Raw genomic sequence first — 26,983 nt, forward strand, 5'->3', positions numbered from 1 at the left:
TTCTAAATCAGTGGGAACGAGCCTGGAGGACCAAGGGTCGAGGATCGAGGAGAGATGTTGAGAGGCACCCAAAGGCCAAAGGGTTGTGTGGGAGTGTAACAACGTTCTGTTTGGATTGGCTTTTGAAAAAACAAAAAACACATACCTTGGTGGTCGACCGAGGGCTTGGAGGCCTGGAGGATTCTGGGAGTGGAGAAGCCCATGTCCAGCTCAGTCAGCGTCAGCTCGTTCATGAAGTACGGCAACTGGACACACAAACAGCGGTCAATCGACGTCACGCCGCAGGACACATGCAGCAGACACACACACACACAGACAGACACACACAGACACAGATCGAAACAACTACTTCCACCACAGACAAGTTAGCTAAGGTGAAATGCCACAAACTGAGCAGCTCGTGTTGAGATAAGGACGACTTCTCCTTTCTTCTTCTTCTTCTTCAAAAAAGTATTATTCATGTTGCATTTCAATCTCATTATTGCACTGCTGTAGTAACCTGACCATAAACTAGTCTTTATTGAGATCATCATTTCCACACATTTTCCAATGTCCACCCATGTCACATATATGTCATCCACACAGCAGCACATACAGTATAGCATATGACGTATATCAGTATAATCATTAAGACACCTACATAGACACATCAGAGAGTGAAAACTCCAAAGCAACTGAGGTGGTGGGTGGCAGCATTACAGCTAACCCTAACCCTAACCCTAACCCTAACCCTGACCCTAAGCCTAACCTTAACCCATGCCTAACCCTAGCACCTTCTAGGCAGCGCTGCCTTGAAAACAACGTTGGGGGCTCAAAACACCAAGAGACCATGTCCTCAGTAGTACAGCAGGACAGTAGGATGAAACAGCACACACAGCCTTCTCATAGAGACCCATAGCTAGTACCAGCACTGACCATAGAGCCCATAGAGACACATGTACTGTAATACAGCCCTTGGGGCTTGAGGGACTACAGTACACAACAGGCTCAGAGGCTACACAGACAGCACTGGTGACATTTAGAGAGGGTCGGCGTCTCCCAGCAGGGGTGGCGGGCGCTTGCTGCGTGGCTACTGGCGGGGTGTCTGAAACGCACCCCACGTGGACGGATATCCACCCCGTCAGGTGCTGTACTAATGAGAGGCACTCGCTCATTTGCGTGGCATGATGTTTTGCACTGGAACATGTTTCAGCATCGATAGAAATTAATATCTATTGATACTTATTTTTAAGCTTGTACCCTTAGCCTGTGCATTCAGCACAGCTGTTGTGTGTGAAAAGTGACAACACACTGCTTTGTATTTGATCAAGAGTTCTGAATGCACTTATACACACTCCACATGCAGAGACTTGAGGTAATTGGCTACCTGCATGGCTCATCTTTAATGTAGCAGTAGTGTCACAGGTCAATGCCTAATGAAGGTCACAGATCTGATCTACAGCAAGAGCTGATTCATCTCATTCTATCATTTGGCCAAAGTGACGGCAGCTTTGTGTCTTCAGATCCACCCACACAGATATGAAAAGGCCCCAAATGTCTTGAGGTTCTTACTTCTGAAGTAAAATACCATCGTTTCACTGTCTTATTCAGGCCTATGAAATTGTTCAGGAACTCTGGTATCCGTATATGACAGACATATTTCAATGAATTTGCTTGGGCCTACGATGGTCCTGAAATGTCTTGATCCAGCATGAACTAAATATGAAACATCACAACATGGTGCCAAGACGCAATCAATCAAGGATTTACTTGTAAAGAATGCAACACAATCACCCAACCCAAACACAGCTCATGAGAATGCAATCTCCACTGGGCTGGAATGCGCTCAGTCAGGAGAGAAACTGGTGAGGACAGCTAGGTGTGTGTGTGTGTGTGTGTGTGTGTGTGTGTGTGTGTGTGTGTGTGTGTGTGTGTGAGAGACTCACCCTGATCTTGCTCAGCTTCATCTGGATCTTCTTGGAGACCCAGTCCACCCAGTACTTCTCCCCCAGGAAGTCCCAGGCCACGCGGCCCACCAGCGCGTTCACCCAGGCCACCGACTCGTCCTCCCTCAGCGGGCCGCCTGGCAGCTACACGTTAGGGGGCACAGGATGGACACTGAGTCACCAAACGCTTGGTATTGTTGAATCAAACATGTACAGTACATTAGGGGGGCACAGGATGGACATTGAGTCACCAAACGCTTGGTATTGTTGAATCAAACATGTACATTAGGGGAACACAGTATGGACATGGAGTCACCAAAAGCTATTGTTGAATCAAACACATGCATTAGGGGAGCACAGGATGGACACTGAGTTAGATGCACACTGACCACAGCAATGGGGCAAATGACTTTAGACACCCAATTTAGAGTCCAAAGGGTTACAAGTGAATGACAGCAGAACTGCCAAAAGCTTGGTATTGTTGAATCGGCCATCTCCACAAGATCTAACCTCCGGAGTATAGGCCACACAGGAGCCCAGGTCATACAGTATGACAAGACTGCAACACCATCGTCGCCCTGCTTTTCCTGAGCCGTTACAGCGCTCTTTCCCGGAGAAAGAGAACTCGCAACAGGCTTACAAGCAATGGGGCAAATGACTTTAGACACCCAATTTAGAGTCCAAAGGGTTACAAGTGAATGACGGCAGAACTGCCAAAAGCTTGTTATTGTTGAATCCAAATAAACAGAACACACACACAATCATGGACTACAACATCCAATGAATTTCCCCAGTGTTGATCCATTTGATCACGCTTAAGATGATCACAGATTACTGCTGGCGCCCCCTATACCCCCGTACTGTACCTTCTTGCTGGCGCCGGGGCTGCCGTGTGGGCTCTGCTGGGGGCTGCCGAACACGGGGCTGCCCACCTGCTGCTGCTGCGGGGGCGGCGGGTCCTGCGGGGGCATGCAGCGCGACATGTACACGGCGTAGTCCAGCTGGGGCCGCGGCCGGGCCGGCGCCGGGGACGGAGACGGGCCAGAGGAGTCCTTCTGCCGCGGCTGCACGGCGGCCAGCAGCTCGTCCAGGCTGCTGCGGCTGCTGCTGCGACTGTGGGAGGTCAGGTTGGCCGCTGGATGAGGAGACGGGGGGATGAGGGATAAGGGAGGGAGGGAGGGAGAGAAGAGAAGGAATATAAATCATATGTATTGTATATTTGTGAGTGAAAGAGAGAGAGTGTGTATTTGAGTGTCAGATCATAAAGATGGAGAGCTCAATGGAGTATATACTATATACAGTATAGCATATAAAAATGTGTGTAAATGTGTAAGTGTGTAACGTGTGTGTGTGTGTGTGTGTTTATAAGTCCATGTGTGAGAGTGTCAATGGACTGTTGAAAGGGGATAGACAGTAGTTAGCAGTATAGTTTGTACATATGTGTGACTGCATGCGTGCATGTGCACGGCACAGTGTGAAATACAGGTCGTGTTTGAGCCTTGTCTGAGAGGCTGATGCTGCCTGCGTGTTAACTGAAATAACTACCGTTGGGCCCCCTAGCTCTTGTTTCAGACCTAAGCAATGCACTTGGGTCCCCTGTCCCTAACTCACACGGACGGTTACGGAGGGTGGATGTTTGTTTACTAACACCGGCGCGACGGGGAAATAAGACGACGCAGACTGCATTCAATCGGCCATCTCCACAGGAGTTCAACATCACAGCTAACCCCCGGAGCATAAGGCCACACAGGAGCCCAGGTCATATGACAGCACTGCGACGCCATCGCGGCTCTGCTTTTCCTGAGCCGTTACGGCGCTCTTTCCCGGAGAGAGAGAGAACTCGAAACAGTGCGCTATTTCAGCTGGGGAGTTGGGACAAATGATATGCAGTATGAGGAGGACGCAGTGTTTGCTTGCAGGCGTCTTAAATCCACAAACAAAGGAAACGGTGCCAGGCTGAAACACCCATCCGAGACAGATCGGCTCTCAGAGAGAGAGAAGGAGAGAGAGAGAGAGAGAGGGGGGGGGGGAGAGGGAGAGGGAGAGAGAGAGAGAGAGAGAGAGAGAGAGAGGGGAGAGAGAGAGAGAGAGAGAGAGGGGGGGGGTGGAGAGAGAGAGAGGGAGAGAGAGGGAGAGAGAGAGAGAGGGAGAGAGGGGGGGGTGGAGAGAGAGAGAGGGAGAGAGAGGGAGAGAGAGGGGGCAGAGAGAGGGAGAGAGAGAGAAAAAGTGAACTTGAACAAGGGGAGGATTCTCTTTTCTTCTTCCCTTACAGCTTGTTTTAAGATCTATTTTTGGGACGAGCGCCGGCGTCTGAATTGTCGACGCGCTCATCACCCCCTCAGCGTGTCGTGTCTGAGATGAGACGCGGACGACTCGGGAGACGAAGACGCACCGCTACCATCACGCTCGCTTCTTACGCTCCAGTTCTGTGTCAAAACGCTCAATCACGGAACGTCTCTGTTGAGCAGAACATCTCTAGAACCGACTTAACAAAACAAGAACAGAGTGCTTGGGTTCATTGACACACTTGCTTGGGCTATTTGATAACATTGACCAAACTGGGAAGGGTTTCACAATCTAGAATCTATAGGTATAGCATATCAGTGTACACATATGTACCTTATAGCATATCAGTGGCCTAAATGATAAAGAGTTTCACAATCTACAGTGCCATAGAGACTGCATGTTGTTGCATATCAGGGACTAGGCTACAGAGGAGGGTTATGTAATCTTGAGATTAGCTCCTCTGGACACACACACACTGTCACCTGATCAAACTCATTCTGTGACACATTACATGAAGATCATCATGTTCAGCTTGTGTTTTGACAAACTCTTAAACTCATTCGATTATGCAATACACTCACAGCACATACTTTGTCATAGCAGTGCAGAGCGGTGAGGATTGTTCTGGGATTACTGTACTGTGTGTGTGTAATGAGGCGTAGTGCAGTGCAGAGGTCAACCTACCGCTCCTACTCAGGGTCATGCTGACCGCCTTCTTGGCCATCTCCGCCTTCAGCCTGGACGCCTGCAGAAGCTTCTGGAACCACTCCTCCTTCTCGCGCCCCGTCCTCCCGAACAGGTACAGCGTGGGCACGTTGTTCTTGGACGCCGCCGCCGCCGGCAGCCGAGCCGTCTCCTGACCTCCGGGCCTCTTGACCTCCTCGGCTCCCGCGGCGACCTCCGACCTGTCCGTCGGGAGGTTGGAGCGCTCCTCGTCCGGCTCGCCCTCGGCCTTGGACATGAAGTCGTCCTGCTTGCCCAGCTCGATGCAGATGGGGTACTTCTTGTTCCACACCCGCTTCCTCGCCAGGTTCAGGGGCACCAGGTGGATCTGGTGGCAGAAGTGGCAAAAAGTGTCTGAAGGTCACATCAAAAGTGTCTGAAGGTCACATCAAAAGTGTCTGAAATCATATTTTACTGCCTCCCAACGTGCTAACAGCAATGTAGAGAACTCGAACTTCACTCGACCAGACAGAATACCAGGAATTATTTGTTATGATTCACACACACATATTCACAAGAGCACGTCTAGAATCTAGAGTGGGTTCATCTAGAGTCTAGATCAGTGGTTCTCAAACTTTTCACAATGAGTACCACCTTAGAGAACAATTGGTTCTCCAAGTACCACCATTAGATAGATAGATAGATAGATAGATAGATAGATAGATAGATAGATAGATACTTTATTGATCCCCAAGGGGAAATTCAAGATTATGCATTATGACCAGCATGGAGCATGGATGCTCTTGTGAAAACCCACTAATCTGAGACGCCTGGCCAGCTACAGTACCTTGCTGTCGGTGAGGTCGTAGATCTTCTGGCTGACGTAGGTGACGTCGGGCTTGGACTCGTTGAGGGTGACGCGGCGGGCGATGTTGCGGTTGGGCCGGGAGAGGCGCAGCGTGGAGCCCTCCAGCCGCACGAACACCGAGTGGGTCAGCGTGGCGTGGTACGTCTCCGGGTCGTAGCTCTGGATCTCGTTCATCCAGCCCTGCAGGAGGAGGTCAACAGAGGTCACTCACTTCTCAGGGTCATTCAACAAAGACATCAAATCTCTAACACACATTTATTCATTTATATGAATCAATTTATCAGAATGTTCAATAACTGATAAACTGATAACTAATAAAATAAAGAAAGATTGTTCATCTAAAGTTGATTACATGACGCATATTAAAGTTGTTTTAAGAGCCCCCAAATAACGGGGACTGGACCACCTAATGAGATCACCGGTTGCTGTCGGGGTGCAGAACCTGCGAATGCTCCAACCTGCCTTTCCCTTCCCTGATTTAACAAGGGGTTTCCATAACAACCTGCACACACATTCACAGGAAAGTAATGGAGTTTGCAACCACTGCTTTAACATTTAATGAGCTGGGCCATGCCCGTGTTTTACGAGTACACAACACTGGATATTGAGTTTCTGTCCCACAGCTACAATGAACAATAAATGCAATACTGAGCCTTAATAATCTACGGCCTATTTTCCAACATGCAATATATTATTTTTAGCATCATTGCCATTGCTATAATGTTTGTTGTTGATGTTATTAGTCATTTTCAATATGTAGGTGTTTGTTGTGTTTTATAAGATCCTGTCTTTCTAAATTGAATTGGGGAATTCACATTTGCATTTAACACACATAAAGGAGACCCTTTCTCTATACATGTATAGGATGACATAATATATCATATATATCATGATTATATATATGCTTATATAGACGCTTTCAACAAGAAAACAAAAACAATGCTTGAACGTTCTATTTTGTTCCCAAACTATTTCCTCCGCATTAAGATAACATATGGGAATGTTAAAACGGAAACCTTCTGGGAACAACTCGGACACTGATAATGGAGCTCTCTTGAAACGGCCTATATGTGAATCAGGGCTTGACGCTGATGCATCTGATGTAGCTGACTGGCGGGAACTGAATGTACTGAATTAGCTGTGTGAGGAAGAAAGCCTCTGAGAGGGTGCTTCCTTGCCAAAGACCTATGATCTACTTAGTGCAACAATGGGGAAATTCCTCTGACCGGTTACATCAACTCAAAAGTAAACACATGCCTCTCGACAGGGACAACAAGCCCCGGACCAAACTGGTTTAAGGCATGGGACAAATGCATAGTCTGAATAGCTCAAATGTAAAGACTATGATTCATAACAATGTTATCTAACAAGGACATCCTTCATCATAGATCTAATGTGACAAAACGGAAAAAAAAATCAGCTGCTATAAAGCTATTATTTCACAACAGCAACAACAACAACAACAACATCAACACATTTCAAAAGCCAGACCCAGTAGATGCATTGCAAATAAGTATTCTGGGCAAAAGTTGACTATGAGCCAAGAAAAGTCAGAAGGCCTTCCGTCAGACTGCGTGGGGGAGTGCACTGACACAGCAAGAGAACTCCATTAAGAGGTGTGTCTTTACTGAGCTGCCAGCATCTCAATGACTGATGTGAACTGTGAAAACACTACACGTCCCAGAAGCCCCTTTCCAAGGAGCAGCAGCTCTTCATGGCTCTTCAAGTGAAGGCATCAGTGCAGAGGGCACTTCAGCCTCATCAAATCCATCCTCTCTAGAGATCTTGATAGAAAGCAATTGCTACTGGCTCACACAGTTCCTCTCAGGCACCCTAGCCATACATGTTGTTGTATTAGCCATCAGGCACCCTAGCCATACATGTTGTTGTATTAGCCATCAGGCACCCTAGCCATACATGTTGTTGTATTAGCCATCAGGCACCCTAGCCATACATGTTGTTGTATTAGCCATCAGGCACCCTAGCCGTACATGTTGATGTATAATAATATATATTACTGTATGCCATATAGCAAATATTTATTCATCTGAACAATAGCTAAAATCATGGACAGTATACGCTGCACAGACAGACAAAATATGACACACTATTCTATTACATCCAATAGTGCACACAGGCTAGTGGAAGCTACAGCTATGGACTCTTAATGCTGAACCTTCTTCAGCATCGTGACAATATGCAATATGCGATATGCACGCTCATACGATTTTAAACAGCCATAAATTTCAGGGTATGGAGCTGTCAGGGGCTTGTTTATTTCGCCGTCACGTCCCAACAATGGCCAGTGTTTGCGCTGGGGCCATGGCATTGTCGTAAGACTTAGTCACACTGCCTCCGGCACACAGGGGCCTGTCTTGTTGCCCTGAACAGCGGCGTTTTCTGGGGCACTTCTAAACCCTTAAGCCCCTCAGCCAGTTCTACTGCCACAGAGGACTTTGCCCTCCGCCAGCGCTCTCACACAGTCTTGGGCACGGAACACAAATATGAAGCTCAAGAACTGTGACAAATCGGCCCCAGTTATTTATTCATTTTGTTTCTAATTTCTTCCCTTTCCTCTTTTGCTTTGAGCACATTATACAACATTATAACATCTCCCTCAAAATAGCAATCTGTGGTGAAATCACTCCAACAATGGAATTTGCTGTGTTGCAAAATGGTACACAACAAATGTATTGCTAAGAGATCACTGGGAGACACTCGAAGTAGACACATAATCGCTATCCTTCAGGAATGTACAGTAGGACCAGCCAAGAGATAGCCTACCAGCAGATTTGGATTTCTGAAATACGACAGACAGTGTCCAAATCAAACGGAAAACACTCTTTTCAGGATCTCCCCTCGTGAACCCCAAACATAACCCTTGCAAAACCCTAATAGGCGAGGCCTAATATCTGAGTGATTATTTAAAGGGCTACATAATGACGGGAAGAGCGTGGGTTGACTCAGCGGGGATGCGACTCAGCCACCTCCCATCACAGGGAGGCTCTCAGAGGAGAGGGCGAGCGTCGTCAGAGGAGCCAGAGACGGGCACTGGCACGGACGGGCATCCGTGACTCTCTGCCAGGCTCTCTGGACTTGGACGCCAACAAGATCCGAGGAAATCTGATCCGTGCTCGCAGGAAATTTCCAAAATGGATCAGACTCCAGCTTTTTGGTCCATAAGAAACTTTCATCAGAGAATCACATCCTTTGCTTTTGCATGCACGCGTGCTCGCTTGACTTTCAAGCGATTGTGAGTGAGCGAGGGGCTGGCAGAAACACAAAACAAAACAAACTCCCTGGACACTGTCCCCCCTCCCCCTGGTCACTCTCTCCCTCGCCCACTGCCCTGCTGCCAAGTGATGACATCACCGGGAAAGAGGAACAAGAATGCGGGCACGACCTGCCCATCCAGCCAAGCGCCCGGGGTAAGGGGGGTAAGGGGGTGGGGGGGGGGGGGGGGCTCACATGGGAGGCTTGATTACAGTCCCGCAACAAAGCAGGCCATGCCAGTCCCCTGTGCCATCCTCAGCAGTGGGCACAGGCTTTTGAACAACACGCTCCCCCAAAACTGGCAGCCACGTCCGGCCTGTTTCAGGGGGCCAGAGCGACTTCAATGGGCTTACCACTCTTCCCCTCCCCACTCCCCACCCCCTCCCTCCCTCCCGTCCTTGGTTTCACATGGCCACAAAGGAGATGGAGAAAATGACCTCTCTCTGTCTCTTGTCTTCCTCGCTGGCTCGCCACTTCAAAGAGAGAGAGAGAGAGACGGCCAGCCATGAAGAATCTTATTTGATGCCCTAATAGGCCCATTTCTCCTCTAAATTGAAGCCTTTCTCATCATGAGAGAGCGAGTGCGTTTTAAATAGCGTGTCACAACAAGATCCGTGGCATCCATCAGCATGCCGGAGTCGCGCGGGGAAGAAAAAAACACCCCACAAATGGACAACTAAAAGGGATGAACTGCCACAATGCTCAGGGGGGGATGGATGAATCACACCAACTGATATTTGTCAAACAGCCATTTCCCTGAAACGATAAGCGGTGATTCATACCCGGACTGGACCTTCAAATAAGACTTGAGAAATGCCACATTTTTGACACCTCCCACAGAAATGGTCTAAATCTGAATCGGCCTATTCTGCACTTGAGTCATGATGCAATTATTTTGAATCTTCTTTTTCAAAACGTAAACCCTTTCACAGCAATCTGAAATGTCATAGATGAGAAACAGAAGGCACACTCAAAGCTACTTTATAGAACCAAAACTGGTTCTGTTGCATGCTTCATAATATACGGCACCCCTAAATGGTTCTTTTAAACCATTTTGAAGAGTTCAGCAAAGGAACTCCAAAGGGTTCTTTAAAGCCTGCATGGTTCTACACAGCACCCCAAGAGAGTTCTTAAGAGCGTACTAATGACAAGTGCCCACCTTAAACATCCCTGGCTCTTTGATGTCCAGCTGCGCCCATCTCCACCTCTCCTTCCCGCTCCTCCTGCGTCCAGACGGTCCACCGGATCGCTTCGGTCCGGCCAGCCAGACGGCGCCGATGGCCACCATGAACCCCAGGACCATGCCGACCACCATGGTGCCCACGTAGTCGGGCAGGGGCACCACGAAGTAGCCGTAGGTGAGGACGGTCAGCGCAAACAGGGTCTTGAGGGGGATGCTGGGGGCCGGCTCGTCCGCCTCCTGCTCGTCGTCGCTGTAGGCGTCGGCGATCGTCGGCCTCCTGGCGACGGCGACGGCGCCGTTGGCGCGCTCGCCCCCCTCCGCCTCGTTCTCGTTGTCCGTGCAGAAGTCGAAGTCCTCGCTGTAGAGCTCGCAGAACTCCTCGTCCTCCTGCCGGGCCAGCGCCGACATGGAGCACTTCTCGAAGGCCAGCGGCGACTCGGCGGCCGACACCGCCCTCTCCGTCCCCTCGCCGTCCGAGTCGTCCTCGTCTCCGTCTCCGTCGCCGGCCTCCTCCTCCTTGATGCTGTAGTTGTTGTTGTTGCTCTCCGGGTGGCCGTTGAGGGCGGCCAGGCTGGACAGCTCCGAGGCGCTGCTGGACAGTCCTTTGGGCCGGTAGAGGCCGCCGACGCCGCCGCTCTCGTCGCCCATGATCTTGCTGAGCCGCTGCAGGGGCTCGTACATGGCCTCCGACCAGCGCCGCTTGGTGTCCTCGATGCGCGCCTCCACCTCCGCCAGCGAGAAGCGGCTGTCCGGCGAGGTGAGCGGCGACGACGGCGCCGTCTTCGAGTCGCCCGTCGCCCCCGCCGACGTCGATGTCGAAGTCGATGTGGAGGACGACGTCCCGCGGGGCTGGGTGAACTGCTTGAAGAGCTGCAGGTTGAGACGCGAGTCCGGCAGGCGGAAGGACGCTGTAGCGTCCTGCGAAGAGGAGGAGGAGGAGGAAGAGGAAGAGGAGGAGGCGGTGTCGCTGGACAGGGACTTGACCAGGCTCTTCATCAGCTGGCGGTGGCGCAGGGCGGGGCCGAGGGGGGCGCCGTCACGAGGCTCCAGGTCGGAGGACAGGGACTTGATGAGCTGCATGAAGGGCTTGTCGGCGGAGGGCAGGGTGATGGACCGGGAGGGAGACAAGCTCTTGGCCGCGGGGGAGGCCGGAGACGGGGGGGTGGTCACCGACGGTCCCTTGACCGACGACGTGAAGGACGAGCTGGACGCGAGGGGCCGCGCCGGACCCTGGTCTTGGGGGCCGGACGCGGAGGGGAGGCTGACCGTGGAGGAGGAGGAGAACATGGGAGTCGCGGCGGGACCGGTCGTGGAGGTCACGCCGTCTCCGTCCCCCAGCTCCTCGCCGACGTCCTGGGCGTCCGCGGTTCTGCCCCCGCCGTCGTCCGCTCTCCCCGCCGTGCCGTACAGCTCCTCTTCCTCCTCTTCCTCGCCCTTGCCGAGCGCCGAGAAGTGGATGGTGATGTTGTCGCGGGACAGCGGGTGCTGCTGGACCTGCAGCTTGGGCACGGCGGGCAGGCGCGAGGTGGACGGCGGTCTCTCGGCATGGCCGCCCTGCCTACTGGTCATCGCGCAGATCCCAGAGGCTCAGAGCCTGCAGCACAAGCATAGGGGGAGAGAGAGAGAGAGTTAAGGTCAAGATGATCATGCATAGAATGATCAGTGAAAAAAGATCAGATGCAAAACCCTTGAAATACGCCTGACTTTCCTTTTAAAGAAGAAGAGTTGTGCTAATTAGAATCAACTGGCACAGATATGTGGTAGGACGTTAAATGAGCATTTTTTTTATCAAGCTCCTATAGATTTAAAGTGGATTTTTTAAAAATCAATAATGAATGAATTAACGCATACTATGTGTGGACAGCATCCACTCACGATTGTGTTTTCATTTTTTTACAGAGCTAGCATTTAAAGGGTTTTGCATCTGAACTCTTCAATTACAAAGCAGTCTTAATCAATTAGGCACCGAGTAGTACTGTTTGCCATGTGAACACTGAAGGAAGGAATAAGAGATGACTTGCACACCCGATACAGTAGCTCCCATTCGAAGTTCTTTATTATTATTACCTTAGGTTATGCTTTTATTAGGGTTTGTTTGTCTGTCTGACTAAGATAACTCAAAAGGTTATGGATGGATTTCGATCAAATTTTCAGGGAAGGTCTGAAATGACCCAAGGAAGACATGATTAAATTTTGGGAGCGATCCTTATCACCGTCTGGATCCAGGTGGCGGTTATGTTTTCGCTTGGCAGAGCCTCGGAGGTCTGCGCTCTCGGAGTGCTTTTCTAGTTTTATTTGTGACATTACACTAAAGGAAGGAACTCCAAATCAACATGAATCTGTAAGCTAGTGAGGACCGTCTCGGCAGCTCTTAGCCCCGACCACAGAAAGGAAGGCGGTGGAAGGCAGGAAACGAGCAGCACAAACTCTGTGTGCGTGTGTGTGTGCGAGACACACCCATGCGGATGCTGGCTTGGTAATGCACGCTGAAGCGGTACATTAATTCACTGGCTGATGCTAAGTTAACACACAGGCACTCAGGAATCTTCAGAGTTTGATTATTCTGCTCCCCTCAGACCCTCTCTACAGTGGACTGGACTCACTCCAAAAAGTCATTAAGGGGCAATCCTTGAATAAACCCCTCTTTTAACACAGGGTCAGGCTGCAGACTGATGGAGTTACATTAAACCGTGTGTAGTAAAGACCGTTTTGTCTAGTCAGAAATGCCCAGGTATCATGGCCTCATATCTCCCATTGCTTGTTAGTGCTATTTGTCACCCCTTGGTGATGCTTTGGTGACCTGGTAGCGACACCATTACATTTCGCCAAATCCACCTCAGTTTGAAAGTGAGAGATCGAACGAGGGAGAGTCTTCTCTGGCTTCCTGCACGGTAAAACCTGTGACTCTGCTGGGCGGAACGAGTGTGTGTGTGGAGGCTGCCTGGAGCGAGAGATGTAAGCAATGTTTAGCATCTTCAGCTCCAGCTACTGCTTAATGGGATTAGCTTGTTTGGGTTGGAGAGCCGGACCAAAACTCTGCCTGGAGCCTTGGAATGAAGCCCTTCCGGAACACTGTACCACGTTCTGTTCGGCATGTGCTACGACAACAGAAATGTGTTCCTGCGAGGCCAAAGCTTCAGACAATAGTAGAACGTTGGGCTGATTTAATCCTTCTACATAGGAGTGAATACGTTAGACGGTGCTGTAAAATGCACTGTTGGCGCCTGTTGTGTGTGGGTACGTAGGCTTGTCCATAGCAAACGCACAGTATCTTTTCCCCCCATCTTGCATTCACACACTCAAACAAACCTCTAGGCAATAAAAAAAGCAACAACTGCCAAAGTCTTCCTTTTCCCTTTTGAAGATAAAGCCATGCTCAAACAAGAACAAAAAAGAGCTTTGAAGTCAGTTGATGCGATTGAGGAGGTGGGGGGGGGGCAACAAAAAAAAGAGATGCTGCTGGATTGCTTACTGATCAAACCGTGTATACAGCATGAGGTGAGTGAGAACGGCGATGAGAAAACTGGAGAACAGAGTGCTGGCCCACTTAATGTTCTCGCCGCCGATTTTTAATGACTCGATGTCTGGATCGGGTTGACAAGATCTGTGAGAGCCGAGAGCCGTCATAATCGACTTCTGGGTCAAGACAGAGACAGACGGGCTTCACATCATCAGATCGAAGAGGGGATCACGACATTTGGAGCATGGGGTCTAGAAGACAAAGCACCGCCATAAGCACAAAAACACAAACACAGCATACTTCTTGCCCTCAAAAGTAGGGCAGGAGTAAAGTAGGAGAGATGTCACGGTATCACTAGAAATAATAAGAAGATCGTGGTCAGAGTTATCATGACTAATGGCATTGATTTAGCGTGTCTGCCTTTTTTTTCTTTCGACTGGTGATGTAATGACCGCACAGTCAACTAAATATGGACTGAATGGGCCGTATGACTTCCCTGTTACCCAATCACAGCAAGCAAAATCATCTCGCAATCTCGCCCCCCTTATCCTGTCACTGTGCTCTGGGGAAGACCGGCCTCGTCTCCAGCGGCCCTCTTCCAGTTAACAAACTTATTATTAAACGGAAATCAGTACAAAAAAAGAAAAGCTGCTGTGAACTGAATGAGGGGATTTATTTTTGTCCACATTTTGCTGATAAACAAAAAGAAACAAGGGTCAGAACAAAAGCAACCTTTCACTGAGAAGACACAAGGGACAAACTTGGGTCAGGACAAAAAAAAAGACCCTTTACTGAGAAGAGACTAAAGTTGTTTTTTTTTGCCGTGGTGTTATTTTGCGCCGCAAGATGATTGGTCCGCGAGAGAGCCGTTAGTTAGGTGATAAAAGAGACGTCACTGGTGTTGTGGTGGCGGGGTGTCAAGACTGCATCTTGAATGTGAAATAATAAGACATCATTCTCACCGCAGCGTGACATACTGGCTTCACAATCTAAAACTCCATAAGGCGGAGCAGACATCAGACAATGTCCTTGTCAATAATTGACTCTCACAGTCACTTTATGACATCAAAGGTTTTTGGAAAATAAAAAATATATCACGGCGACATTATGCACCTTCAAAGGGTGATTTAATGGGAAGGCCTAATTAAGATTCAGCCCCTGGAGTGGTTTACCGCAGGTGAACTGCCATGGAATTGCACATTAATCCCAGGGCTTGTCTTGCCATGTGAACAGCACAGGACTCAAAGACATAAAACCTTTTACATTTAGCCTTTTACACCCACTCACTTTTTTAGAATACATGACACATAAACACATAAACACACACCAATAAGAAGACAATCGGTTGTTTTGAAAGCCAGCTGCGTTATGACAGTGTGTCATCAGACAGTGACCACAGTGAGTGATGAGGGAGCGTGACAGTGCACTGATCAGCCTCAACGGTGCTCACAAGACCAGGGCCCGAGGCAACAGAGCCCTTTACACACACACACACACACACACACACACACACACACACACACACACACACACACACACACACACACACACACACACACACACACACACACACACACACACACACACACACACACACACACACACACACACACACACACACACACACACACACACACAGTCAAAACACACTCATAAAACCCACTTGTCCATCTATAATTCATTGCTCAGGCCAGACATCGGTGTGTGGCCGATGATTTGGCTTTGCCAGCAGTAAAGTGAAGACGATAAAGACAGCAGAGCCATGGACGGTGTTGGCTATTACCCACTCACACTGTGTCCACTCAAGCGTGCACATCTGAAGGGCTGACCGCTTAGTACTGCTAAGCATACTTAAACCACAACCGGTGCTGCTAAGAAAGGCTGACTTGATTATTTTACACGCATTACGCAAGCTAAATGTTCATTGAGTTTCCTGCTCACAGATCGACTTGTGAGAGCAGTTGGGGTGATTGGGATGCACCAGTTTAAGCAAACCGTTTTGGCCAATTCAAGCCAAGGCGGCATTTTAATATGCAGACCTTCATGTCTCTGGCGCCATCACAAATATGTCCACGATTATGTTAGTTGATGCACTTGAGACATTGCTGATACGGGCTGGCCTACACGTTCCTTTCAACCGCAATTGTGAAGCTGTATCGGTTGCCATGTTTTTGGAAAACATTCCAGAATTGTTTCCTCGAGAGCGTTCCCGGTGGGATCCGAGGCGCTGGCGGAGGCTCTAAAACATCACATTCCCTCGGTGGGAAACCAGCTCCCACCGGGAGGACCTGATGTTCTCTCAACTCGAGGAGAAAGACGAAAAGAAGAAAAAAAAAAGTTCTCTGTTGCAAATTTCTGACAACGTTGCGCTCCCCTTGGAATTCTACATGACCAAATTAGCAGTAATAAATTGGGTTTCCACCCTGCAGTCCGCCATTCTAATCCAATATACTTTTCGTCAGATTCAGCGAATTGCCCCTTACGGTCCACTAGCTGCTCATTCTGTACGTGTGCGCGCTCAAAAAAACTAAACAAAACAAAACTGGTGTTTGTACACAGCTTTAGCTCTGTGAACGGGAAACAAAGCATTCAAGCCGAACCACACTACTCCAGCCAATCAACATGTTGCTTTGTGGACAGAGAGAGGACGAGAGTGTTTTGATTCTTTGATTGGCTGTTTATCTCGTGCCATCAACAACATTGCGACAAAATTGCGGGTTTTAAATTTCCATAAACAGAGCAGATAAACATGCAGGCGGTTTACGGAGCAGATAAACAGGCCTCGGACGCTGTGCTGTGGAGTTCATGTGCACGGACACACTGGGCCTGTTTGGGGTGATGGACGAGCTTCATCGTCTCTCTCACACAAGGAGGACAGCAGCACGAAGATAAAAATCATTAACGTGACAAGATCAACCACGGGGGGACAGAGTTACGAGCTGCATGATTAATCGCGGCCTATGCAATTAGCTAATTGCGTTAGCGATTTCGATTAAAAATCGATTTCACTGCGCAGCTCTAGCATGCGTGAATTTGCATGGGCATGGGTGAGACGCAGATGGCCGACGGCTCTGGGCGCTGGCTGGCTGGCTGGCCACCATCACATGTGTCAGGTCTCGCAGGGCTGCGTCATCCTCATGCCCCTTGTCCTGTCCAGAGAGTTTTGGCCAGCACAATGACACCATTCTGTGGCAGCATTCCACAGCCCGTCAAAATGGCCCTAATTCGGTCGCATTCATATACGCCACGAGTATCCACGCCAACAGCAGCGCACTAATTCTCAGTCTCTCTCTCACTCACACACACACACACACACACACACACACACACACATATTTACATTCTCTTCAAGAGGCCTTGTGTGCAGGACAGGCATGTTTTTTTTCCTCTACACGGTCCAACACGATCTCCATAGCGACACACCCACATACTGCTTTAGCACTGAATCCTCCTCCTAGCCAGATTTGATACACCACGTCAACTTTTCCCACCACCTCAGCAGCTGAAGTGCAGAGTCCTCCTTCTGACATGATTCAAAAGGTCTTTAGTGTTCCATATCAGCACAGCTGAGCCGAGTCACAGGTGGCTAATATGGATATGGGTCGTCTAACGCTAATGCCTCACAGTGGCCAAGCTTCCAGTCATAACAAGTCTGTGTGCACCATCTCTTTTAACCCTGCTGAAAACCAGACACGAGACAATGAACAAATGCAGTTAGGGAACACTGCTACTGGAAGACAAGGGGGCACAAACACAGCTCCGCACTGAAACAAAATCCTCAAAGGCGCGCACACACACACACACACACACACACACTCACACACACACCAAGGGAAAGAACCGACGCTCATTACTGCCAGCGCCTCTCTAATTACGGTGGCGTGATGATCTTATTAGGAGAGGAGGCATGTAGAGCATCAGAGCGCCTGTCACATCATATCACGGGCGTTTATGGAGCGAGAGCGGCGGCACCACCCACACTGCCGAACTCACTCAGCCCAGACGCCGGCACTCAGGGCTGGGCTCGCTGTCAGACGCAAACACAGTCGTCAAGGCGGCATGTCAAGACAACAAACTTGTTTGTTTGCCGCACAGAGTAAACTGTGAGGGGGGAAAAGCATTGTAAGGGTAACAACCAGTAGAAGTGCAGCAAATGACACAGAAAATGGCAAAATGGTCCATTTATAGTCTTAATGTGTCTGTCGTCTGTTGCATATGATTCCTATGCATTCAAGCAGCCTGATGACCGTTTATCTTCACGAGACCATGACTGTAGACGTCAGTAAACTTGAAAAACACACTACACTGAGGTCAGAGTCGGACACAGGTAAGACCGTTACATAAACCTTAACCGTGACCCGGTGCTGCAGAAAAATAAAGAGCAGCACCATTTCTAAATCAGATATCCTGTTGCCATGCCAACAAGTGGAGTTTCCCCCCCAACAAGTCTGACCCATGATAAGATAATGACCCAGTTGTGACGATGCTGCGCCGGTGTTTGGGAAACAGATCTCCTCCAAACATATCCCCAGAGAAGTCCTAAAGAACAAACTAGGCATTCATGCTTAATCAGGCCATTATGGGAATCTCGCTCACTCCGTCACGTGATGCAGTTAATTGTTCAGATGAGCCTTGAGTAATTGGAATGTATGAGAGTGTTTAGACATAAAACTACACGTTGTGTGAAATCTTATTAGCAGAGAGAGTACTCTACTAAACATAGAATAGATCATTACGACAAATACACAAAGCTCACAGAAGGTTTGTTTATAGAGCCTGCAAGCCTTAATATGTTACTTCAGTAAAGGCTAGTTTAGACTAGATAGCTCCCTGGGGAGTCTTAGCCATTTATACTCCACTCGCTGTCACACAAGGGATAGCCAGCAAGCCTGTTTATTCCGGTTCACCTGATAGCAGCCGTCCTCATATGGGAGATACCGCTAAGAGGTCTATCCACCCACCCACACAAACACACACACACACACACACACACACCTTGCTGCTTCACACATCATCACCTGATAAATGACTTCAATGAGCTGAGTGTTGGGGGTGTAATTATCATCTTCAGATGCTGCGCTGAGATCAGTCCAGCTGCTCTATGCTATGTATGAGCATTGTGAAAAAGAACAGATGTAGTTGGTGTTGTTGCTGTGCTTCAGAAGGAGGAGTGGGCAGGAGAGAGAGAGAGAGGGAGAGAGAGAGAGAGAGGACCAGACCCTCATGCCTCAATCCATTCATGCCCCCCATCCTCCAAGACCTCCATAAATGTCAGCCACTATCATTTCAAATGGCACAGAACAAAAGCTGCAATTATGCTGCCAGCTTGCCAAAGTAGTCGGCTTTTCAGCAGACAAGTGTGTGTGTGCGTGTGTGTGTGTGTCTGAAACAAGCCAACTGCTTTCATCCTCTTCCCCCTTCAGATCCACATAAATTCTAAAATAAACAACAAGAACAACAGAAACATGTTGGTCTGTATATCAGGACACACGACTCTGTCCAATAAAACTCAGAGAACATAATCAGAGTATCCCCAAGGTGCCCAGCAGCGAGTGTACTGTAAGCCAGTTAGCCTCTCTGCTTTACAGTATCTTAACTGGCCCCGAGAGAGACGGCTATAATCTCAGCCCACTGCACCTGGCCCAGGTTTCACTAGCGCGGATTAGCGCTAATCCTATGCTATCCCTCCATTTAAGAGCAGCTTTATCAAACACTACCAACAGATTTCTCTCACTCACACCATGTTGCTCTCAAAGAGGTGCAGCTGCTGATTCCCTGCAGAGGCCTGGCCAGTGGATCCATGTGGAGTTTTTTTTTTTTTTTTTGTGAAAATGGCTAGCTGCTATCCTACTGGGCTGTCGCCGCTAGCACTGTCTTGAGAAAAAGCAATTTACTGGGCTATTTAAGACAACAGCACCTCTGGTACAGAAAAGAAAAGGGGAAAAGAGGGGGGAAGAAAGAAAACGTGTGTTTTAGCCTTCTGCGAATCCCTCACAGCCTCTTTGTGAGCGACATGATGTAATATACAGCAAATTCGCGTTAAACCGCTTGACTGCCTCGCGAACAACCACCGGCGAATGTAAAATGTGGAGTAATAATCTTTCCAATTATGGGGAATAGTCGGTGTGTGGGTCCGCCGGGTGTAGAAATGCCTTTGTGCTAATGCCATTGACACAGAGGCGGGGATAAGAAGAGGGGGATTAGTCAGGAGGGAGTGGGGCGGCTGGTGCTGGGCTGTTCAGGCAGCCCTGTATGCTCAGGCTTTGCACAGACTTAGCTAATGGCTTTCTTGCTGAACATAGCAAGAACGGGTTCCTGAGGGAACCGGCTGAACATGGCAAGAAGGGGTTCCTGAAGGGAACCGGCTGAACATGGCACGAAGGGGTTCCTGAGGGAACCGGCTGAAGGAACGAGGGAAGTTCCAGTAACGACCTCCCTCTCTCTTCCAGTCTCCAGGAACAGTTCTCTCCCTTTCACAGTGTTGTGGTTATTACCAGGATGGCCGACGGCGGCATGTTTCAGGGAAGCAACAAGACAGGAGAGTTCAGAGGAGGCCTGGGGGGGGCTAACAGAGGGGATAGTCAAACCTACACGACCAGCAACCAAACAGCATGTCTGGTTAATCACCATGCTCACAGATGCCCTACAGACACAACCAGGTGATGCACACGAAGGATGACACCTGTCAAAACATCTCAGGAGCATCCTCCGAGACCAAGACATGGAAAGAGGGACCAATTAACACAGGGAGGGAGGTGCAGTCATTTGAAGCAGAGGTCTCAAGATGGACATCAAGATACACCTACGTCGTCTATGTAGAGTAAACCTAATTCTTGAACCATCAGTGAAGCCGAAAGAAACATTGCCCACCCCTTCATCGTTCCAGACACAAGCAAAGGCTTCACAATCCCAAGTTCACTTTGGGATCGAAATTGGGCAGTAGCGCACGTCAGAAAGCCCCACAGGTATCCTCCTGTCTTCACTGACAATCTAGCGTGAGCTCTCCGCAGCGGAGCCGAGCGTGGGTCAGTCTGTCAGTAGCGCTGGAAGCCGCAGACGGCCATAATTGGCGCCGGTCCTTCCCGTGGTCCCCGCAGGGCTGCAGCCGTGCAATCATCCAGCTAACTGCCTCGTGTTGCAGCGGGGAGCTGAGGGGGAAATAAAAAGGCGAGGCGAGGCGAGGACCGCTGCCTTTCAACAACGAGCAGGGCGGGCGGGCGAGCGGACAGACAGGTCTCGCCCAACGCACAGGCACTCTCGCACAGCACAGGCCCGGGCCGAGAGCAGGAAAAACCCGTTCGGTCCCTCACAGCTCAGGATGTTTGTTGCCAGCACGGGTTGAAAAGGCATTCCTTTCAACATGTTTAGCTAAGGCTGCTCGATTGTGGCAAATAATCACTATATCATGTTGCTTTTTTGGAAGTCATAATTGATGATTTATTGATTGATTTGATTAATTGCACAGCCCTATGTTCTACACCACCTCTTTTTTGCCTGAAGGGACTCTTAACAATGATATAGTATGTTGAAAAAATAGAGGAAGTACGGGGAAATATGTAGGCCAGGCAAAGCCTTGTGTGAGTAAGACAGTTACAGTTTGCAAATGAGAAAGAGATCATTGTGACTAAGCATGGGGAAGTAAAGAAAGTCATCACTTTTCCCTCAAGAGCAACTGAAAGAGACACAGAAGGGAGAAAGAGAGAGAGACGTTGCCTCAGGCTGAAGCCATCAATCTACGACGCAGTCCCCCAGGGCTGCGTTCTGTACGCTCTGATATGCCGCTGCCCGGTCACGGCCACTGTGAGCATATGCCCAAATAAACAAGCTGTCCGCTCTCATTAACGGCCAGAAGTGAACCAGGCAAAAGGCAACACGACTGGACTCGCTGCCCAATCTGTGCAGTCACAGATCACTCCGCTAAACATTCAGGGGCTTTGAGGGAGACTCGGCTCCGATTCTGAGCAATGATTTACTCAGTTAGCTTAACTAATGAGGGCCCTTTACAGGTGCAGTAACCAATCCCGCATGGTAAGTGGAACTCATTACTTTTGAATGAGAGACAAGGCTCCAATCACGTCCAGACAACGTGCTTTGTTTGGCACAAATGTCTCTCTAGTTTCTCGCCAGAGACCAAAGGAGCAATAGTATCAAAATCACGTAGCGTAGGCAGCGGCTTTCCTGCCTGCTGTGCGTGTGCCATCCACCCAGTAAAAATGCTGCCCTACTGATACAGCTGACGATCCGAGTTCACGCACAGGTCAGTGTGCTTTATTGGGGATACGATTACTGATGCTCTTGTCTGCCAAAATGGTCCTCTGGTCAATAATTCAGAGCGCGCTCAGTTACAGCTCATGGGTGTGATTACAGTTACTGGGGCTAAGTCATCCAAGCCTGTGAGCGGCCGTATTTTGATACGAGATGAAACATTCTGCACAGTGTCCATAATCACAAAGCATACAAAAAGACAAGTGTTAAATGGCATTTTAACATTCACAAATGACTGTAGATGTGACATGCTCTCGTTGACAGACTCGCAACCTAAAAATGAAACAGCACTGCCCCATTTCTCCTCATGAAACCAGATTTTCTATTATCTTCCTCTTCAAAATGGTATAAGACAATATTCGTACGTGATACAGAAACCTGTGAGCGAGGAAATGAAAGCAGATATTTCAAGTGTCAGTCAAATCCTCCCACCATAACACGTGTCAAAAGACTAATTCAGTCATGACTGAGGTGACGGTTCTTCAAATGGACGCGCAGAATGAAAAACAAAATTGAAAACAGGCACCGAAATGAGACCGAAACGATGGCGATGACACATTTAGCAGCCATGCGGTGACTAACGTGGCTTTGAGCAGCTGTGCCTGGCGCACCTGTGCCACGCGGACTGAGGCCTTACTTAGAGCACTGCAGCCACAGGACCGGAAAGGCTAGTCCTGAGGGACGCTAACGCTAACGCTGATGTGATGTGTACCGAGAGGCAAACAATCTGAGGCGATTCGGTAGCTGCAACGCTTTCTATCATTCTGGCTTTTTTTTTTTTTTTTGCTTTGTTTTTTTCCCCTCCTCCATCAGAGACGGAACGGTCTGGCAGGTGCAGACATCATTAAGAAAACAAGGTATTTTTGTCCCGTCTTTGGTGGATGTTTTTCGCCTCGCTTTTGTTTGTTTCCCGGGAGACTGAGGAGCTGTCTGAAAAACACACAAATGATGCGGACTCGTCGCAAAAAAATAACAAGACAGCGACACAGGCCCATTAGCTGTCCAGCGTGACACCCTGACATTTCAATTCCCGTCTTGATGTCTCTGTCTCGAGCCGCCGCCCAGCTTGAGGGACTCCGCCGGCGTCGGCGACAGATGCCAGACACCTCGCGGTGCCACCTCGAGAGCGAGAGCCTGTGTGACGAAACTTCAAAGACGAGCCGCCGTAAGGGAAGCGGGAAGTGAGAAATGCCATGCGACTGGCGGAGACGTAGGAAAGGTTCTGGCACTTGGGAGCGGCTTTCAAGAGCGAGATAGCGTCTCTCATCTAGTGGTCCCAGTGTGGAGGCTGCCAGGCAGCAAGCTGTGAGAGATGCTACACCCCCCCCCCCCCCTCCCTCTCCGACCACCACCCACCTCCTCCAACACCTCCCCCACCCAAGGATCTGTCCTTCTGCTGGCCACTTGGCCGGACAGGCGGTCTAAACTTAGGAGGCGAGCCGACGCGTCCCTGTGCGACATTCTGCACTCGCTCTCCAGAAGAGACCGCTCAGGTGCTGACGACACTGGCAGGGATGAGTGGTGGCACAGAGTCCGAGAAGAACAAACACATACATTACATTTATGGGACATGGAATTTGCTTGTGGCTACTGAGACATGGGTTGGATGTTTGGATTGGGAATGTAGACAAACATTATTCTGGTCAAGCTCCCAAATCAGAATGCTACATGGCACAAATGAAAGGGGGGAAATATGAAAAGAAAACTTTCCATAGCCACCAAAACAATGCTATTCCCTGATCAGCAGTTTAGAGAAAGAAGACCAAGTTCAGGAAACTGATCAATAGACCAAGAACAATCCCTCAATTTAATTCCCAACAACCTGAGGCAACTGAATTTACAGCTGCTTTTCTCAGCAGAATCTCTGAAAACAGGTCACTCAGGTGTGGCAACATTGTCCCTGTTATTTTCTTCCAATTCACTATGGAGATCGCATTCCAAATTGGTCTCAACAGAAACTGGTTGAGTCACAATAATGGTCATTCGACTGAACAATGAGCTGCTCAGGCCTGTCGAGCATGCAGCATGTGCATTGCAAATGCCATGACCTGACAGGACAGAGAAGGCCGAGTCAGTGGCCCAGTCCTGGACCTTCCGAGTTTCTATCTTCATATTAGTGCTGGTGACAGCCAGTCTGGCCAACATAACGCCAAACATTTTTTGTTGTCCCGTTTTCTCACAAAATGTAACAACAAGCACCAAAATGTAACAAAGAACAACTGTCCTTTATAAATGAATTAACCCGGAAATACTGCTATATTTGTAGGCTAGGACTAGGAGTTATGGTTATACTGCAACGTTCGGATGTCACTGAAAAGTATGTTGTGGTATTTTTACCATTAGATAAGACTCACATGGCTGCGGGTGTTGTTGACACTGCTCTTAGTGGACACGGCTGGTGAGAAAGCTGCTGCCACGACCATCATCTACGTGCCCAAAAAGACCAGTCACTTCCTGCTTGACCACATGGCCTAGCCACACCCACTGCCAACCAGCGAGCTCTAAGGGCCACTCTCCGTGACCTGGCGGTGACGCAACATCGCACCGAAAACAAAACAAAAACAAGCCTGCGTGTCGAGACTACCACCTGTACAGGACTCGGCAGGCCACGCAGCAACATCAGAAACCACAGCTTCTGACACCCATCTCTGAAATAAGTTTTGAACCTGACTGAAACAGACAGTGTGTGTGAGTGTGTGTGTGTGTGTGTGTGTGTGTGTGTGTGTGAGTGTGTGCTTAGGGAGCAGGTGTGTGGCCATAGAGGGGGGTTACACCTCTCTCACCCAGGGCAGCTCCGGGTGATAGGAGCGCTCCTTATCTCCCACTGCTCACTGGCAATCACACCTGCTGCGCCGTGGCATTCGGCAGCGGACCTCTGAACTCCCACAATCCCACAGACTCCGTCACCTGTCGCACGCCAGGGAGCTGTTCGCCAAGACACAGACACTCGGAGAACTATAATTAGATGAATTACCATGAAAGCCTGCACAGGTGCGTGTCAGTTCTGCATAAACGTGTCAAAAAACGGAGCGAGCTAAGATTGCTTAGCTTGACAGAGTGTGGTTATGACTGGGTGACACTGTGCAAGCAGAAAAATAAGGAAGCTTGTGGCATCTTTCAGTCACGTCTCTATCGCCAAAACGTGGACAACAGCATTTCTCTGTCTCTTTAATGGAGAGCAAAAGGGAGAAAAGGAGACAGAGAGCTTGGGGTGTTGGTTTCACATTGGCTCCATTACTGTTTGCTTTGTCATCCTAAGTGAAAAATATATTTTTCCTCGACTGGAGCCTTCACCTCCCTCCCACCGTGAGTGCAGTATCACCAATAGAGTTGGGTTCAGAGACGTTAGTGGTCTCCGCACAGAGAGAGAGAGAGAGAGAGAGAGAGACAGAGAGAGAGAGAGAGAGAGAGACAGAGAAAGGGAGAGAGAGAGATAAAGACAGAGAGAGAGGGAGAGAAAGGGAGAGAAAGGGAGAGAGAGAGAGAGAAAGGGAGAGATAAAGAGAGAGAGAGAGAGAGAGAGAGAGGGGGGAGGGGTGGCAAACAGACACAGAATGGAAATGGAAGTGGACATCTGATAGCCTGGCACACATTCCCTGCTTAAAGGCCATGTTTGAAATCAATAAAAGGAGGGGAAATGACGAAAGGGAGTGATAAGAGCTGTTGGACACAAAGAGAGAAGAAGAAGTGAGGAACCATTCACTGATGAAAAGGCTATCACACTAATATTCTACACAAGCTGTCTGAGCGAAGCTTCAGCTACTGCGACTTAGCCAGGTGACATCTGTAACAGTTAACACCCTGTGCTTTATTTCACAGTTGGATTAGCAGGCTAACTGTTTTGTTTCGAAACACAGTACGAATACCCTGTGTAGCAACATCACAGGGTATTTTTCTCCCCCGGTCACACCCTTACCAGGTGAGCACCTGACAGGCCCAGTGGATGATTAACCCCTTTGGTTCCAGAAGGCCGTTGCTATGACGACATGTCACACAGGGGGCCACCTGGACCTAATCCATAAGAGAATGCAAAAATCTGCACAGCCACACCCCCAAAAGAAAACACAACAACACTTCCGCTACCCATTTTTTTTTTGGTAATTTATCTTCGAAGGGGTTCCCAAGGTACCACACATACACACCATAACAAATTAAGCATCCTCTTTGTGTGAAGAATGATTTGTTTAAGGAAAGCTATAATATGGCTGGCATTATTTTGACTTGCAAATCAACCACTCTGTGGCAGAATATTGTAATACGCTGGCACACAGTTACAGTACATGACTTTCTAACGGAGGTCCACCACAAACAGCAACAATTTACTGTCAATCCATCCTCCAACAGGAGGAAGTAATCGACAGGTCCTTACGAGCTTTGAGCTTGTGATGTCTGTGGGGACGTGAAGCATAACGTGTGTTGACTTCCTTCTAGAGAGAGAGGAGCTCATAATGTAGCCAAACTCTCTGAAGGTTTAATGAGTTCTTCTTGAAAAGTCCTATTGGACACCAATGGAGTCAACAGTGTCACACCAATACAGCAACACAGCAAAATTCACGACATATTCAGTGTGTGATTTGATGCACTGTAAAAACACTGGCAAACTGTAATGGAAGAACTAGAGGAACCTCGGTCTAGTCAGAAAAGACACAGGACACCCCTGTTGTTGCTTACGGTTTGGGTAATTGTGTGAACGCGACCGGTCCTCACTCCAAGGGCATAGGTGGCATTTACCCACCTGAGGACCAGGTCCTTGTCATGTCCCAAGTAACACAATGAAGCTGCTTACCGTGAGTATTCGGTCCACCCCAGCATGAGGGTCTGTCTGCATGGGGCTATACTGGGTGTTGTGAACCCATGGTCCTCAATGGCCTAGACGAGGGGAAACAGGAAAGCTCAATCACATTCGTTCATGTACCTGTAGCCTATGATCTCACTCTCACACACACTCTCACTCACACTCTCACTCTCAAGCATCAATATGAGGGAATCATTACACAAGCATACACATACAATATTACGAGGAACCATCATGTAACAGTTACAGAGATTGATGACTAACC

At 49.0% G+C, this 26,983-nt stretch overlaps 1 protein-coding gene across 1 annotated transcript in view; it reads right to left on the reverse strand.

Annotated features, from left to right (window-relative positions):
* The window catches only part of LOC134093211 (testis-expressed protein 2-like), a 44,617-nt gene that overhangs the window by 16,562 nt on the left and 1,072 nt on the right, over positions 1–26,983 (reverse strand). Inside the window, exons 2-8 of the mRNA XM_062546442.1 lie at positions 26,710–26,792; positions 10,175–11,792; positions 5,722–5,922; positions 4,896–5,262; positions 2,792–3,060; positions 1,926–2,069; positions 146–245 (exon numbers count right to left, since the gene is read on the reverse strand). Coding sequence (XP_062402426.1) covers positions 146–245; positions 1,926–2,069; positions 2,792–3,060; positions 4,896–5,262; positions 5,722–5,922; positions 10,175–11,767 — 2,674 coding nt within the window. The 5' untranslated portion in view covers positions 11,768–11,792; positions 26,710–26,792. The remainder of the gene's footprint in view (positions 1–145; positions 246–1,925; positions 2,070–2,791; positions 3,061–4,895; positions 5,263–5,721; positions 5,923–10,174; positions 11,793–26,709; positions 26,793–26,983) is intronic.

The sequence above is a fragment of the Sardina pilchardus genome, chromosome 1, assembly GCF_963854185.1.
Source record: "Sardina pilchardus chromosome 1, fSarPil1.1, whole genome shotgun sequence".
Taxonomy (NCBI): domain Eukaryota; kingdom Metazoa; phylum Chordata; class Actinopteri; order Clupeiformes; family Clupeidae; genus Sardina; species Sardina pilchardus.